Here is a 17833-nt window from a genome sequence, read left to right as displayed (position 1 = left end):
ATCGATAGAATAATTCTAATGGAAATTGATTGGTGTTAACCAATCGATTTGCTCAATCAGTTTTAAACCTTTCTATACACAACCCAGGTTTATCAATTGATTGGTCCTCATGGCAATCAATTAGTGAACACTAATCAATCGCCCAATCAATTCCAACCCTTTTTATCTGTGATTCTGGGCATTCCAATCGATTGGTCCTTATGACAATCGATTGGCAAACACCAATCGATCTACCAAATCGACTTGGGAGTATTCTATGCCTAAATTTGCACTTATCAATTGATTGGTGACCTTCATCAATCGATTGATATTAGAAAATTTGATTTTCTGAAAATGATTTTAAGCCAGAAAAACCCTAAAATCGCATTGCTAATCATGTTCTTCGCGAATAATGTGAAAAAACTTGATTCGCAGGTTAAATCCTAATCTATCCCTTCAATATTCGACGAATATGCATCAATTTCACTCATCCAAATAGAATTAAATGCGAAATCGATGTATATATGTCAAATCGTCAAAAATAATTCTTACACCTTAAAGAATGACAATAAGCTCATCTCTAATACCAATTGAAAGCAATAGCAATACATAGAAAATACCAATTGAAAGCAATAGGAACACATAGAAAACAATCTATGTATCAATTACAAGATCTAGTTATCATCTACCTTTAAGGCAATATTGAAAATCAAAACAAAGGCTAATAATGGGCTAACCTGAATCCATCCCGAGAATCATTGATATTATTTGTTGTTAGAATTCATGTAAACATGAAATGATCTTCTATAAGAGTGGGCGACAATCCGTAATCGTTTTCGATAGAAAAGAGAGGAGGAAGATCCATCTCAATTGAATCAAATATTCAAGATGCTCAAATCAATATGCTTATTCCCTTGTATATTTTTGTCCATCCTTTAAGAACCATCCACATAATAAATCATAATTCATTACAGTCCATTATTATTAATGAAACGAATTAATCTACATATTAAATTCATATCTAATAATATAAATTGCTTCATGTTTAATGTATTAATCACTTAATTAAAATTTAATCCTTAATGGCATAATTATTATGCGTTGTTAATCACGTGGTAGACCACTAGAGATTAAATCTACCTTACATGTTTGCATTAATAGTGACAAAAAAAATAGTCACATAGATGATAAAAGTTCATATATAATTTTATGGTTTTAAACTGGCTGCAGTAAAAAAATGGCAGAACAAATAAGATTATATCATTATTTAAATATTATAACACCTGTCTTGTCATAGAAGACACATCAACCAGTAAACGTTCATGCATGAAACTCAGTACATTTCACCAGAAACAAAATCTTGCAAGTTCCAAGGAGATTGATAGCATATTTATAGCTTACTCAATTGATGGATTAAGAACATGCCCAGTGAACAGCAGTACTCCTGTCATGTCTTCTCTGATCAGAAACATAAATGGGTGATCAGCATCAAAGTCCATGCGTAATGGCATTGACCTCAGCTGCACAACTGCAGCAGATGCAGCTGCTGCTTCTGTTCCTTCTTCATTGACTTCAATGAAGGATTTGTGGAAAATTGATGATACATAGAGGCTGTGTCCAATAGGCGAATCCACCATTTCTGACAAATCTGCATCTCCACTAAAAGGTGATAAAAGACCCAAGCTTTTCAACACTGCAGACGCTTCAAAACCAAATGATATCTTGAATTTGGGCAGCTTGAATTTGTTCACTTCAACCTTTTGCATCGGAAGAAAACGTGTTAAGAGCTCAGATTCGCTGTTTAACTTCTCCTCCAAACTCCATAGACCATCTTTGGCGTCTGGCAAAAAGATATACATAGAGAATGACCTTTTATCTTCACCTTGCTTATAGGGAAGCCTGAGAACCTTGAATCCTTCGTATGAGGCCAGAAACTGTTTTTTCCTACTAGTCATGAAAGCCACTTCGACAGATGTTCCATTCAGCAGGTAGAATTCAGAGTTTAATGTCTTAGATGTATCAAACTTTTCAGTCCAGGATCCTTTGAAGTAGAGTGCATTCCCCAGGACCAATCTAGTGTCACTGTCGACAGATCCGGGAGGAAGGAGCTCTTTGATCAAGTTTGAAGTAACATTTTCAACCCAGGCGTTAATTTCATCTGCTACCACATCAGCCTTTATAATTAAAGGTCAAGAATGTTAGTATATTGGCAAAATGTTCAAAAAAAGATAACGATAAGTATTGAATGTCATGATTGCCTTCCAAAACAAATCTAAATCCGTGTTAATTGGACATTATACTATAACACTTCCCATAAAGGCAATAAATATGTAAAACCATGAAGTTTTCTAAAACCAATACATTGACAGCGCCGTTAGCTACTGCTCATGCTGGAAAATTGTCGTTGGTGGCTCAGAATAATGACTTCTTTAACTCTTAGCAATTGATGATCTCGGAATTCATCATAATCACTTTTTGTGCATAAAAAAATGCTTAATAAAGATTTTTTGTGTAAAATAAGTTATAGTGACACCTACCAAAAAAATAAAAGGTCACAAAACTAAGTTAGAAGCATTTCATTTGTATCTTTTGTAGAATGTCTTAAATGCTACCAGATCTAAATATGCGATCCCTAATACATCAGGCTCCCAAATCTGTGAAGTGGAGAGGTGCCTTGATCTTGAATAAGGCTACAATGACAGCTACCAAGGTAAGACGGTAGAGAAGTAGATTGTGCTAAGTCCTAAACAAAAGGTGAATAATGTTTTGTGTGTGATCCACTATAGAAAGAAGAGAATGAAGGTGTGTGTGTGTGAATCTGCAAGTTAGGAATCTAGTGCAACCAATCCGTACCGAATTGAGTTGGGTGAATAAATGATGCATAGCACTATTCCATTTCTAAGAACCAGCTAATGACCAATATTTTGGAGAAGAAATACATATCGTGAACTGATGATATATGCCAGCTTCTCAAAAAAACTTTCCTGTGATAAAACGATGTAAATAAGAATCGAAAACGTCACCTTGGTTCGGAAATCTACTGCTTTGACCTCCGCCTTAAACGTATTGGCGACGATATCGTTAAAGGACGGCTTCAGCGTCACCGACGAGTCAACGAAGACTCCATTGGCGAACGAAACCCTCGGCCCACCGCTCGGCGACCCGTCAGCAAGGACGAGGGAGACGATCTGCGAGGAGAGGGAGTTGAGATCGGCTAGTTTTCCAGAGCTGAGGCCGAGTAAGGAGAGGATTTCGTCGAGCGTACGGCCCTTGGAGCCGGCGGCAGCGAGGGCGAGGACGAGATGGACGGAAAGCGGGGAGGAGACGAGGTTGCAGTCGGAGGCGACGGCCGCGCCGACGTGCATCGAGAGGCGGATGGCGAAGGAGGTTTGGCGAGCGATCGACTCCCCCAGATCCATCGTCACAGGAGCTCGTAGAGTGGAGAATGAAGGGAAGGTCGGTGCGTGGAGGAGATTCGTTTTGAAACGCGACTGAGGTATTGACTATGGAGCCGTCCGGTTGGTCTTTTTTTTATTAGCAATTTGCCATGAATAACGTATAATTATCCCAACGAGAATATATATTATATTCGTCCAGTTGGTCTTTTTTTTATTAGCTTTTTTTATTAGTAATTTTTCCCTAATACACTAAATAGATATTATATGATCTGGTGATAAAAATGGGGGACCCTCATTGATGGAAGGTCAACGAGGCGTGGATGTCAAAGGTCCGGAGAGTCGACACGGAGATAGGCCGACCGGAGGAAGCAGGCCCACTGAGTCGGGCATCGCATGCCGACCGGCCGTGTATCCCCCGAATCGAATGAAAGACAACCCGACTAAGGGTCGGGTTTTCGATGCTCAAGGCAAAAAGGTTTCAAGGCCGAACGGAATGTCCGTTCGGCCGAGCACCAGGCAACAGAGGTAGGGCAATATCATCCGAGCATACGGCCGGGAGGTATCCCGGTCGGATCGATGACTATAACCGGCGACAAGAGTAATATGCCTGCCGAGCGGCCTACCCACTCGGCCCTGGAACAGACAAGGGACGCAAGAGGATAAAGGAGACAGGGGATAACATCATCCTCGAGACACCTGCCGCCGACAAACAGCAGAGTTGGTGGTCGAGCCGTACAGCAGAGTTGCGTAGAGGGAAGAGAAACTTGAGACAGTATGTTTTAATATAATATATATATATTAATAAATCAAATTAATTCTCAACTTAATTAATAGATTATTTAATAAAGTCTAATGAAATTTGACCTAAAAATATTTTATAAAATTTATTAAATTTTAAAAATTCCTAAATAAATTTTATATATTTATATTTATTTATTTTAATAATATTATTACTAATCAAATTTATCAATTTAACATTTTATTAAAAGTTTGACCAAATTAAAGGGTTGACCAATATTTCAAGTTAATTTGGATCAAAATTATAAATAAAAATATTTGAAATTATTATAATATTGTTGGATTTAAAATTATATTATTAAAGTTTTTTTTTTTTAAAAGTGAGACGTTATCTTCTCTTTATTTTTAGCCAAAACAAGATAGAAGTATAAAAACTTGAAAATTTTTTTTATGGACAAGTATGTTATTTATTATTTTATTAAAAAAATAAATTTTTACCAGATCTAAATATGTGATCCCTAATACATCAGGCTCCCAAATCTGTGAAGTGGAGAGGTGCCTTGATCTTGAATAAGGCTACAATGACAGCTACCAAGGTAAGACGGTAGAGAAGTAGATTGTGCTAAGTCCTAAACAAAAGGTGAATAATGTTTTGTGTGTGATCCACTATAGAAAGAAGAGAATGTGTAAGAAGAAAAATAGAGAGAGAGGAAGGAATAAAACGAGAATAATAAAATCTATTGTTCATTGATATTTGCTCTAAGATCAATACAATATATAATGTTCAAAAGTACTTGGTCAAATAACTAATTAATAAATAACAGAATTATTCTAAGAATAATTCTGAGAATAATTATAACAGAATTATTAGAATAATTCTGAGAATAATTATAACAGAATTATTAGAATAATCCAAATATTAATATGATTTGATTTGGTAATTTGATCCGGTCAATTTGGATAATTCTGTTATATCTCTTTTACCCAACAAACTCAACGGGAGATCTCTGACGTTGAGTTTGCTTGCTAACTTGTTGAAGCGTTGTCCGGATAGTGGCTTGGTAAATTAAAGATATCAGCGATTTGATCTTCAACAGAAATATAAGAGATGGATAATTGCTGAGTTGCCACACGTTCACGAACAAAATGAAAATCAATTTCCACATGTTTTGTACGAGCATGAAAGACTGGATTTGCTGTGAGATATGTTGCTCCAATATTATCGCACCAAATTTTTGGTGCAATATTTGATGCAAGATGAAGTTCGGAGAGAAGTGATTGAAGCCAAATAATTTCTGACGTTGTATTTGCTATAGCTTTATATTCTGCCTCAGTGCTTGAACGAGATACCGTAGGTTGCTTTTTCGAATTCCATGAGATAAGATTTCGTCCAAGAAATATTGCATATCCACTAGTAGAGCGTCTATCTTCAGGAGAACTTGCCCAATCCGCATCACTATATGCATGTAAATCTCGAGGCGATTGGCGATATAAAAGAAGACCATGTAGAATAGTACCTTTGAGATAGCGAAGTATTCTTTTTACATTATCCCAATTTTGTTCAGTTGGAGCATGCATGAATTGACAAGTACGATTTACCGCAAAAGTAATATCAGGGCGTGTGATAGTGACATATTGTAAGGTCCCAACAATACTTCGATAAATTTGTGGATCAGATAGAGCAGGAGAGGATGAAGTTGGAGAGTTGTTTATAGCAATTGGTGTAGAGACCGGACGTGCTCCATCCATTTTGGCTTTTTGAAGAAGTCCAGTAATGTATTTGCTCTGAGAGAGAAGATAGCCATCCTCATGTGGAATAAGCTCAATACCAAGAAAAAAACGAGCAATACCCAAATCTCTAGTAGGAAATTCTTGATTGAGAAGACTTAATAAAGTCGTGATACCCTTGTGATCATTGCCGGTTATCAGAATGTCATCCACATAAATAAGAAAAAATATCATATTTTCATCATTATATTTGTGAAATAGAGACGAGTCAGTCTTTGATCCAGAAAATCCTTGAGCTTGTAACCATTTAGATAGTCGATGAAACCATGCACGAGGAGCTTGTCGAAGACCATATAAGGATTTCTTGAGTTGGCAAACATGAGATGGAATTTGTGGATGAATGAAACCAGGTGGTTGCTCCATAAATATAGTTTCCTCAAGATGACCATGGAGAAATGCATTTGAAATATCCAATTGTCGTACAAGCCACTTAGAACTAACAGCTATTGATAATAATAGTCTGACAGATGTAATTTTGATAACTGGGCTGAAAGTGTCATTAAAGTCAATACCTGGCTGTTGACTAAATCCTTTAGCTACAAGTCGAGCTTTGTATCTTTCAAGAGAACCATCAGCTCGATGCTTAAGACGGAATACCCATTTAGAGCCCACAACATTCATTGAGGAGTGCGGAACTAGAGTCCATGTTCCATTGCGAAGAAGTGCATCAAATTCTGAGCCATTGCACTACGCCAGTTTGGATCCTTGTTTGCTTGTGTAAAACAGGTTGGTTCAATAGATTTGGAAGAAACCACTAGAGCTCGTGGAAGGGGATATCGAGTTGCATTTGGTGGGCAACGCTCATAAATATCACTAATGGGAAGCATGCGACGAGGAGCATTATCATCTGAATCACTTGTTGATGACGACGAGGAAGTAGACTGACATGGTGATGTAGATGACGGACTTGCATTATCCGAGGAACCAGAGAGCATATTATCTTCGATCGGCGAGACTTCTAAGATTGGAGCAGCAACCGGAGGTGATTCTGATGGTATAGGAGAGTTATTAGAGAGCTCCGGAGCAAGACCTAGAATTCCATCACTTCTGATAATATTAGGTGGCATTAAGAAGGTGCCACTTGTATCTGGATGAGAGATTGAAGAAGCTACCGAAAAAGGGAATAAAGACTCATCAAAAGTAACATGTCGTGAAATATAAATTCGTCCTGTTGGTATATGCAAGCAACGATAACCATGGTGCAAATTGCTATAACCAAGAAAAACACATTGTAGTGAACGAGAGTCAAGTTTGTGTTTAGAATAGGGGCGTAACCATGGATAACATGCGCAACCAAAAATTTGAAGGAAAGTGTAATCATGGGTTTGATTATAAAGTTTTTCAAAAGGACATTTATGATTGAGCAATGGTGTAGGAAGTCGATTTATGAGATATACTGCTATGCTAACAGCTTCATCCCAAAATTTGCGCGGAACTGATGCATGATGAAGAAGAGCTAAGGCAGTTTCAATTATATGTCTATGTTTTCTCTCAGCAGAGCCATTTTGTTCTGGAGTGTGAGGACAAGAAACTCGATGAACAATTCCACAAGAGACAAAATGCCGATGGAGAGCTTGATATTCGCCTCCCCAATCAGAATGAAAAGAGAGTATTTTACGATTAAAAGATCGTTCAACTTGAATTTGAAAATTACAAAATATATCAAATAAATCAGATTTCCTTCTCATAGGATAAAGCCAAGTATATTTACTAAAATGATCAATGAATGTAACATAATATTGGAAACCTTGATTAGACAAAATAGGTGCAGGGCCCCAAACATCAGAATGGATTATTTCAAGTGGAAAATTAGAAACATGATCAGATAAAGAGAAAGGTAGCTTATGACTTTTAGATTCCATGCAGGCCCTACATGAATAAGATGGAGAGGAGGTAATAGAAGTAGGTAAACCATACCTATTGATGATTGACTGAACAATATGAAGGGAAGGATGACCAAGTCGAGCATGCCAAGCTGGTTTATTTGTGCGTTCACCAACAAAAGCTTTGATTGAAGAACTCTGAAGACAATAGAGGCCATTTTTGATTCTCTCATAAAACACAATAGCATTTGTTCCTCTATCCTTTATACGATAATGATTATGATGAAATTCAAAAATGACATTGTTATCAAGACAAAACTGGCGTGTAGAAAGTAAATTTTTAGTGATAGATGGAACATGAAAGACATTGCGCATGTGAAAAGTTCGATTAGATAAATGAACATATGTGTTTCCAAGATTAGCAATTTGCAAACCTGAACCATCGCCTACTTGCACCGTATCTGAGCCATAATATGACATTACGTCTGTAAGGATATTATAATCTGATGTGACATGATGAGTTGCTCCAGTGTCAATATATCAATCAGTAGATGAGAACTCTGGGTTTTTACCACAAGTAGGCACAGACGAAAAAACTTTAGGATATACTTGTGAAATAGATGGTTGTCTTGAGGCTGTAGGACCACCAATGAAATTTGAATCAAATGGACTAGGACATTGAATACCAAAATGTCCAATTCCAAGACAAATTTGACATTTTACCCTAGACCAATCAAGTCTTTTAGGGCATATATTTCCAGTATGACCAACGATGTGACAAATTTGACATCGGTCTGGACTTTGCTTTTGTCCTCTTTGATGTCGTCGAGTATTTGACATCTAAAGTAAAAAATAACTTGTCCGATGGTAGTGGAAAAAAAAAGAGATTAAGGAAGAGGAAAGAGAAGCAAAGGGGTTGGCAGCGGAAGAAAATAAGTATTTTTCGTTTGTTCTGAAAAATAGAGAAGAATAAGAAAATTAAAACACGTAGGAGAAAATAAGAGGCTTGAGGGAAAAATTTAAAAATTCGCCGTTTATACGATCTCCGCCTCAAGAAGTTGAGGGAAGATAAAAAAGAGAGATGGCTCTGATACCATGTAAGAAGAAGAATAGAGAGAGAGGAAGGAATAAAACGAGAATAATAAAATCTATTGTTCATTGATATTTGCTCTAAGATCAATACAATATATAATGTTCAAATGTACTTGGTCAAATAACTAATTAATAAATAACAGAATTATTCTAAGAATAATTCTGAGAATAATTATAACAGAATTATTAGAATAATTCTGAGAATAATTATAACAGAATTATTAGAATAATCTAAATATTAATATGATTTGATTTGGTAATTTGATCCGGTCAATTTGGATAACAGAATCTGCAAGTTAGAAATCTAGTGCAACCAATCCGTACCGAATTGAGTTGGGTGAATAAATGATGCATAGCACTATTCCATTTCTAAGAACCAGCTAATGACCAATATTTTGGAGAAGAAATACATATCGTGAACTGATGATATATGCCAGCTTCTCAAAAAAACTTTCCTGTGATAAAACGATGTAAATAGGAATCGAAAACGTCACCTTGGTTCGGAAATCTACTGCTTTGACCTCCGCCTTAAACGTATTGGCGACGATATCGTTAAAGGACGGCTTCAGCGTCACCGAGGAGTCAACGAAGACTCCATTGGCGAACGAAACCCTCGGCCCACCGCTCGGCGACCCGTCAGCAAGGACGAGGGAGACGATCTGCGAGGAGAGGGAGTTGAGATCGGTTAGTTTTCCAGAGCTGAGGCCGAGTAAGGAGAGGATTTCGTCGAGCGTACGGCCCTTGGAGCCGGCGGCAACGAGGGCGAGGACGAGATGGACGGAAAGTGGGGAGGAGACGAGGTTGCAGTCGGAGGCGACGGCCGCGCCGACGCGCATCGAGAGGCGGATGGCGAAGGAGGTTTGGCGAGCGATCGACTCCCCCAGATCCATCGTCACAGGAGCTCGTAGAGTGGAGAATGAAGGGAGGGTCGGTGCGTGGAGAAGACGCGTTTTGAAACGTGATTGAGGTATTGACTATGGAGCCGTCGAGTTGGTCCTTTTTTTATTAGCTTCTTCTAGAAACGCTCCGTGGATTACAATTTGCCATGAATAAGGTATAATTATCCCAATAGTCATCTAAAACAATTAATAAAATATATTTGATCCTTAGCTTTTAAGAGCATCCACATCATATAACTATTTGTCTCCTCGAATACGTCTAATCATTAGCATATGAGGTGTTGCGTCAATAAAATCTGGGGTTCGAATCTCGTTAAAGTCGAAGTAAATATTCCCCTTATGTGCTAGTCATTATTCCAAAGACTAGTAACCGCCCGTGATTTACCTCCTCTGTGTTGACCGAGAGACGGATTGGCTGGGGCGCTGAGGGCGAGCGTTTTAGTCTTTTGCCACAATTCACATCAGATAACCTATTAAAAAATTTTACCTTAAATTTTGGATAGGGTAGCTAAATATTTTTTACATCAGCTATCATATCCATTTTCTAAATTATGCATATATGAATAGTACTTCTCTAAATTTAGGGAATGGATTCCATTCCCTAAACATTATAGAGGAGGGAGAAGAAATAGAGAAGCTGATATATGATGTATTGAAAAATAGATATATAAATTTAATAAAGTAACTTTTTTACCCTAAATTATGTATTTTGGATAGAAAAACTGGTGTGAATGCTCTAAGAAGGCTTAGGAAACGATTTATACGTATCTATACATATTAGCTCTCAGATATCATTATTACGTCCGGACACTTTATTACTTTTATTAGTAATTGTTCCCTAATACACTAAATTTATATTATAAAATATGAATATCAGGAATCAAGAATTTCTAATAACATTAATCTTTATATATATTATTTAGAGATGTGTCATAAATATTTACGTCCTAATATGTAGGGGTGAGCATTCGGTCAAAACCGAACCGATCGAACCGAATAAATCGAAAACCGAATAAACCAAATTTCTTTTCAACCAACCGAACCGACCGAATTTCCCTATGAAACCGAACCGACCGAACCGATAAAATATCGATTAATTCGGTTTTCGACCGAATTGACCGAATTAACCGAATTTTAAAACTCTATTCGGTTTTACCTTTAAAAATAAAGATTTTATTTAATTAATTATATTTTAAAATAAAAATTAATTAAAATAATATTCTTATTCGGTTTATTCGGTTTAACCGAATTACAAAATTCAAAACCAAAACCGAACCGAATTAATCTAAAACCGAACCGAATTTAAAAAAAAAAACCGAAAACCTAATTAACCGAACCGAATTTCTAAATTCGGTTGGTTCGGTTCGGTTAATTTGGTTTTTCCGAATTTTTGCTCACCCCTACTAATATGGATGAATTTCACTCGTTAAACCACGCTTCATTCCTATACTATACTATGTATTACAATATTATTCTTATGGATTTCAGTGATTAACTTGTATAGTTTATCGATCAAGGAATCAATACCACACAAAATATAATTTTCAAAAATACTAAATTTTTCCTTTTCAAATGAACAAGTGTATTTGAATTTATCCCAATATGAAATAGAAATTAAGTTCTATTTAAATGACGACTCTACAAATGTATTTTCTAAATTTAAAAATATATTAATTTTTAAAAAAAGCTCTAAAGGTTCCTATCGCCTTTACGTTCACCTTCTTATCAGTTCTCGTGTAGATGAATCATTAGCATCAATTGACATTCGACTCTTGAGATAACGCTATATAGTTATAATTATGTAAGGTTTACACCAGTATCTATTCATCAAGTGTTATTAGATACAGTAGATAGGTTAACTTATCAACTGACAAAGTTGAGAAGTATACCTTTTTTAACACGTCAATTGATGTATCTTGGACAATCCTTCTTCAGATGACCTTTCATTTTATAAAAGAAACAAATTGGATTTGAATCTTATTGTTTTTGCACCTTATGCCTTGAAACTCCAGTCACTGCAAGTTGTTTACCTTTACTATTATCATTACTAATTTTTTTTCTTCTGAAGATGAGAATACAAAGTGAGCACTATGAGATGTGTCATGTCTCAATCTCTTTTCTTCCTATACACACTGAGCTATGAGTGCATTCAATGTTCACATCTCCTTTTGAGTGTCTTAACTTATCTTAAGACAATGAACTATGTATGCAGAGAGATTATAATGAGGTTCATAAGAATGTTTTCAGACATTTCTAACTTTAGTCTTTTAAGTCTTGTAACTAAAGTTGGCATCTCTATGATATACTTCCTAATGTTACCCTTCCCATTGTATCGTAGGAACATTAATTTTGTAAGAATTGTAGTAGTCTCGACTTTTTCGTTTGTGGAGAATTGGTCTGCTAATTCCTTAATTAAGGTTTTGACACAAGGTCGTCTTAAGGTTCCATAAGACCCTAGGCAAAAAAAAAATACTTTAATAATTTTTTTAAAAATAAAATTTCCAAAAATCATGTCTTTATAATTGTTTTTTAAAATAAAATTTTCCCGTGCCCCTTTTCATTCAAACTTGGGACCAACAAAGGCGGGTTTATTTTTTTTTAAAATAAAATATTAATTTAAAAAAGATTTTTTTTATATAAAATTTAGTTTTCTTGCTTTTAAGATGTAAAATTATTAATTAAATTTTTATATTCAAATTTTGATAATAATTTTTTCCCCAATTGTTAAAATTATTAGATTATTTAATCTTTCTTGAGACATTGTTGAACGTATATAAGACTTTATTAATTTTAATTTTGAAAAACTTTTTTCTGTTGAAGCGATACTAACAGGTATAGTTAATAATATTCGATAAGCTATCCATGCATTAGGAAAAGAATTTAATTTTTTTATAAGGTTCAATACATCAAGTACGATTTTTAATTATGGATTTATTATCTCTATTAAAACTTATAATTCTAAAAATAAATCTAAACCATCAATATCAGATAACATGTCACGTGTTAAAAAGTTTTCAAGATTTAACCATTTTATTTTTTAAAACTCATCATCACTCAATAATAAAAAACTTTTCTATGTCATATAAAAAATTAAAATCATCTTCATATATTTTAAATTATTCAAATCTATTTTGAAGTGAAAAATAACATGGTCAATAATATACGTAAAGTAATTAATTTTAAAAGATTCTTCAGGTGAAAGTTTCACCTCATTTTTTTTATTTTCATCAAATCATTTATTTCTTCTAATTACATGTTTTTCACAAAAATTTGGTTATATATTCATTTAATTTGGTTATATGAATTTATTTTCTCTATAATTATTAAAAAAAAGAAACAAGACCTTTTAACTAATCTAATGCAATAGCAATGTTCATATTTTTATATTGTAAATAATATATCATATCAAATAATCATACCTAATAAAAATTCAAAATTTTTAAAATCATATGTTGCTAAAGAAATTGCTTTACTTTTTGTTTTAGGATCATCACTAGTTTCTGCAAGTTTATATAAAGCTTCTCTTATCTGTGGAGCTTGATATTTTATTGCTTTAACACTTTTAAGATAACTTTCCCAACGTGTTTGTGATAATAGTTTAAGAGTTAAATTATAAATATGGTCTTGTAAAATTTTTGATCTTTTTGTAAAGAAGAAAATAATGAGTAAATATATTGTATCACACCAAAAAATGTTATAGCATTAGGACAAGAATTAGTCATATCACATCTTTTGTACACCTTGTTGTTTACCTTTAATATGAGCCTCATTATCATATCCTTATCCTCTTATATCATTTACATCCAGTTTAATTTTTTTATTATATTAATAAGCATATCAAAAAGACCTTGATGTATCATCTACTTTTAAAAATTCTATAAAATATTGTTCTATTTTGATTGGACTTGTTAAAATATCTACATATCTTAATATAAGAGAAATTTATTCTTGATGACTTATATCGGGAGTACAATCAAGTATAAAAAGTATTTTGCTTCTTTTTATTTTTTAATTATAATATTGTTGTCTTCTTTTCCTAATATATTTATTAACTCATTTTGTATATGATGATCAAGATAATGATTATGAATTTTACTATTTTGAATATGATTAAGGTGTTCTTGTATTATAAAATCAAATTATGCAGTCATTTCAATTAAACCTAAAAAATTTTCATTATTATCTTGATGAATTTTCTCATTTGTACCACGAAATGCCAAATTATTTTTTGCAAGGTTTTTAACTATATCAATAATTCTTATTAATATATTCTTCCAATGTTCTTTTTCCTTATTTATTTTTTCTTGTAAATTTTGATCAATGGTTTTATTTTTAAGCAATCTCATTTCAATATCAAACCAAATATTCATATTTATAATATGTTCACGGCTTGTTTCGTGACTTTTAAATTTAACACTAAGATTTTTCTAATCTCGACATCCTTCATTTGCTAATTGAATTACAATTGATTTTTGACTAAATAATTTACAATAAAAATAAATTATTTATCTAATTCTTTTGAATACATTAACCATTTTCTATCATGTTTTTCTCCAGGCCATTTGGCAATTTTTTAATGTAATGAATCATAAAAAAATGTCTAGAATTTTCATCATTTGGAAAAGAAATATTGATTTCTCTAATTGGATCAGTTTCAACTAATAAATGTATTAAATTTGTATTTATATTTTTCCATTGTGTTGGATCACTAATAAATGTATTATAAATGTATTGAATCACTAATTGATTTCGGAATAGATATCTTTATGGTCATAAGACTCATATGATTTGATCACTCCCACTTATTATAAATCACCTGATTCGCAGTGGAATCACTAAATAAAGGTGCAGGGCGATCATGCCTAAATGCAAAGTCTAAATCAATACAACTCAATAATATTATTTGATCCTGTCCAGAATCTGAGTCAGAGGGACCGCCGAGTGAGGTGGATGGAATGTTGACTGAGCCGCAATGTCCCGGAGGAGGGGATATGCTGAGATGACTTCTATGTTCACAAAGTCTTCAGAAGTCCTCTGGTCAACGCGACCTGCAGCCAACGACCGGGTCCCTCGGTTCCTGGTACCCTGAGGTTCGAGGCAGATCTAACGAATATATAAGTAACCGACTAAGACATAAAATAATGAAATGCGTATAGAATATGAATAGAGAACGTACCCTGGCCCAGGGTGGCGCCCTTGGATGGGACGCTGCTCGAGTGATCATGACCCAGAAGAGCAAGTGACTTCAAGCCGCATGAAGAGATGGATCTGACAAAGCGGAGCAGGATGCGATGGCACGAAATCATATGCGGCCTCGGCACGTAGACCGGGATATAACTTTAGCACGTAAACCGAGATATGACTTCGACACGTAGACCGGGATATGGAATCATCACGCATGCCGAGATACAATGGACACACTCAAATAAGACAACAATGCGAGGATCGGAATGTAGCCTCGGCTCGAAGGCCGGAACATAGCAAAGACGGAGCATGATCAGATCAGAGTCTACTGGTGGCGAGGGCCAGGAGGCCCAACCCACATCGAAGACACCCAACAATGCGGACGGTCCGGAGGTGGCCTACGACGAGGCAATAAGAGAGGCAACGCTGCGGCGTACTGGAGGAGACCTCTGGTGAGATAGCGCTTGGCTATTCGACGGTTTGAAGGGTGTCGGATGACGGCTGTGGGCGCCGGTGTGCCAAGCGAGAGGTAAGAAGTAGGAGGCGACAAGGATGACGCTGTGAGTGAGGCCGAGACATTACCGATGCAGTGTCATGTGGGTTTTCCCGACAGCGGAAGAACCCTCCCAAAGCCCTTTCTCCTCCCAAAGGCAGCTGCCCCTTCAAAGAAGAAGACCTTCCTTCTTCTGTTGGTTGTGAATTGAAGGAAGAAGGCGACTCCGAGTGATGGGGCTGAGAGGGGAGAAGGAGGTGTCGACGAGGAGAAGGACGAGGAAGGCTATGGCCGGTGTCGCGAGGAGGAGGAAGAGGGAGAGGAGCGGCGACGAGTTGGTCCAGTGATGGCGTCGCGAGGAGGAGAGGGAGAGGAGAAGAGGTGGTGGCCGACGTTGGCGAGGAGCATGGGAGGGAAGAAGAAGAGCCTCCTTCTTCCTGTTAGTGGTGACGGAAGCAATTCCACGAAGACCCCAGCGGTGAACAGTGCTCTTGTCCCCTTAAAGCCCTACCTCGTGACTTTCCCAAATTACCCCTCCCTTTTCCCCTAATTCCTCCCCTGCCCTAAACCATATCCACATCACAAGTCTCCCCTTCAAATTTAGTCGAAGCAGGCTAAAGTCCGACTGACTAGACCCAGCCAAATAAAAAACATAATCGCTACTTAATGTAGAGTCATATCGCAGGCCTGTCATATAATGTCAAACGAGTAGCTGTGGCGATGCCGAACTGAACAGGGGATGGAAAGCCGAGCAGGCGACTGAGCGAATGCTTAAGGAGTGCTCGATCGAATAAAAGTGTGTCAAGGTAAATGACGTACGGAATGTCGAGCTGAGAAACATATAAAATGCATCCCAAGTAAGCGATCGACCGAATGCCGAGGGAAACTGAGTGATATCGAGAAGATGATCGGGCGATGCTGAGCAGAGTGAGCGGGTGATTATGTAAATGCCAAGAGAGAAGTAAAAAACAAGTGTCGACCGGGCGATAGGGCGACTATCGAGCGGGTTTAAATATGATGGGTGAGCAGTGTCAAGCGCGCGATAGAGAAAACATCGTCCGAGCATCATTAAATCACGACCGGGCAATAGAGAGAATGATGGGAAAGCAAAGTCGTGAGCACGATCGAGGAAAAAGGTTCTGATTGAGCGACTGTAAATCATGACCGGGCAATAGAGAGAATGATGAACGAGCAAAGCTATGAGCGCGATCGAGAAATTGCCGACCGAGAAATAATAAATCGTGACCGAGCAATTGAACAATGACGCCTGGGCAATAGGGAGAAACCTGAGCTGGTGGAACGACGACAAGTGAGGGGTTTCGAGGGCATGACCGAAAAAATGCCAATCGGTACAAAGCGAACAATCGAGCAGATGGCCAAGTGAGACTGATTGGTCAACTAAGAGAAGGCCGACCGGGTGTTCGAAAGAATGTCAAGTGGCGCGAAGCCTGTGCGCTGAATAGACATGGAGCCTATGAGACCAAATGAGAATGGGAGCAAAGCTCGTGGATCGAGCGCGAATGAGAGCAAAGGCTCTGTGAGCCGAGTCGGGCGCAAATCCCTATGACTGTAAGTGACCGAGAGCAGAGCCTATGGATCGGGTGCGAACATGAGTAGAGCCTGTGGATAGAGCGTGAACGGGAGCAGAACGATCAGGCGATTATGCGAATGCCAAGCGAGGAAAGCGGGTATTGACCGATCAGCAAATGCAGGGCAAAGCGATGAGTGAGATGCGAAGGACAAGTTCCTGGCAAAGTGATAAGTGAGGCAAGAACGGTGAGTGCCGGGCAAAGCGGCGATTGAGGCGCAAATGGGGAGTGTCGGACAAAGCGGCAAGTGAGTCGCGAACGATGAGTGCCTGGCAGAGTGGCGAGTGAAGTGTGATGAGTGTCGGGCTGAGCAACAGTGGTGAGCAAAAAGCTAACGATGAGTGTCGGGTAGAGCGGCGAGTAAAGCGAGTATGATGAGTGCTAGGCAGAGCTGCTAGTGAGCGGTGAGCACCGACCGAGAGGTCATTGGGCGTGAGAGCATGCTTACTTATAACTCGTGCTGAGGCGAGAGTCTGGAGGCATGAGAGCATGCTCACTTATAATTCGCACGGGGGCGAGAGTCTGGAATCCCGACCGAGAGGTCGTTGGGCGTGAGAGCAAGCTCACTTATAACTTGCCCTGGGGTGAGAGTCTGGAGGTGTGAGAGCATGCTCACTTATAACTCGTACTGAGGCGAGAGTCTGGAAGCGTGAGAGCAAGCTCACTTATAACTCGTGCTGATGCGAGAGTCTGGGACCCGACCGAGAGGTCGTTGGGCGTGAGAGCAGGCTCACTTATAACTCGTGCTGAGGCGAGAGTCTGGGACCCGACTGAGAGGTCGTTAGGCGTGAGAGCAAGCTCACTTATAACTCGCGTTGAGGCGAGAGTTTGGGACCCGACCGAGACGTCG

General features: G+C 37.4%; 2 protein-coding genes across 2 annotated transcripts; both read right to left on the bottom strand.

Moving 5' to 3' along the window:
* Positions 1–1217: 1217 nt before the first annotated feature.
* Positions 1218–4081, bottom strand: LOC122038730 (serpin-ZXA-like). The gene is made up of 2 exons (XM_042598635.1): positions 3003–4081; positions 1218–2153 (listed from the first exon to the last, which is right to left on the bottom strand). Exons 1-2 carry the CDS (start codon positions 3396–3398, stop codon positions 1377–1379), a joined length of 1173 nt encoding a protein of 390 aa, XP_042454569.1. The 5' UTR covers positions 3399–4081; the 3' UTR covers positions 1218–1376.
* Positions 4082–9156: 5075 nt separating this feature from the next.
* LOC122038731 (serpin-ZXB-like) lies at positions 9157–9799 on the bottom strand. Its single transcript, XM_042598636.1, has one exon. The coding sequence runs from the start codon at positions 9706–9708 to the stop codon at positions 9199–9201; it is 510 nt and encodes a 169-aa protein (XP_042454570.1). The 5' UTR covers positions 9709–9799; the 3' UTR covers positions 9157–9198.
* Positions 9800–17833: the final 8034 nt, after the last annotated feature.

The sequence above is a fragment of the Zingiber officinale genome, chromosome 1A (genome assembly GCF_018446385.1).
Source record: "Zingiber officinale cultivar Zhangliang chromosome 1A, Zo_v1.1, whole genome shotgun sequence".
In the NCBI taxonomy this organism is placed as follows: domain Eukaryota; kingdom Viridiplantae; phylum Streptophyta; class Magnoliopsida; order Zingiberales; family Zingiberaceae; genus Zingiber; species Zingiber officinale.
This window is presented reverse-complemented; position numbering and strand designations above follow the sequence as displayed.

Coding starts and splice junctions, on each gene's coding strand:
- LOC122038730 (XM_042598635.1), bottom strand. CDS start 3,398: ATGGATCTGGGGGAGTCGATCGCTCGCCAAACCTCCTTCGCCATCCGC. Junction 2,154..3,002: donor CAGTAGATTTCCGAACCAAG/GTGACGTTTTCG, acceptor TTAATTATAAAG/GCTGATGTGGTAGCAGATGA.
- LOC122038731 (XM_042598636.1), bottom strand. CDS start 9,708: ATGGATCTGGGGGAGTCGATCGCTCGCCAAACCTCCTTCGCCATCCGC.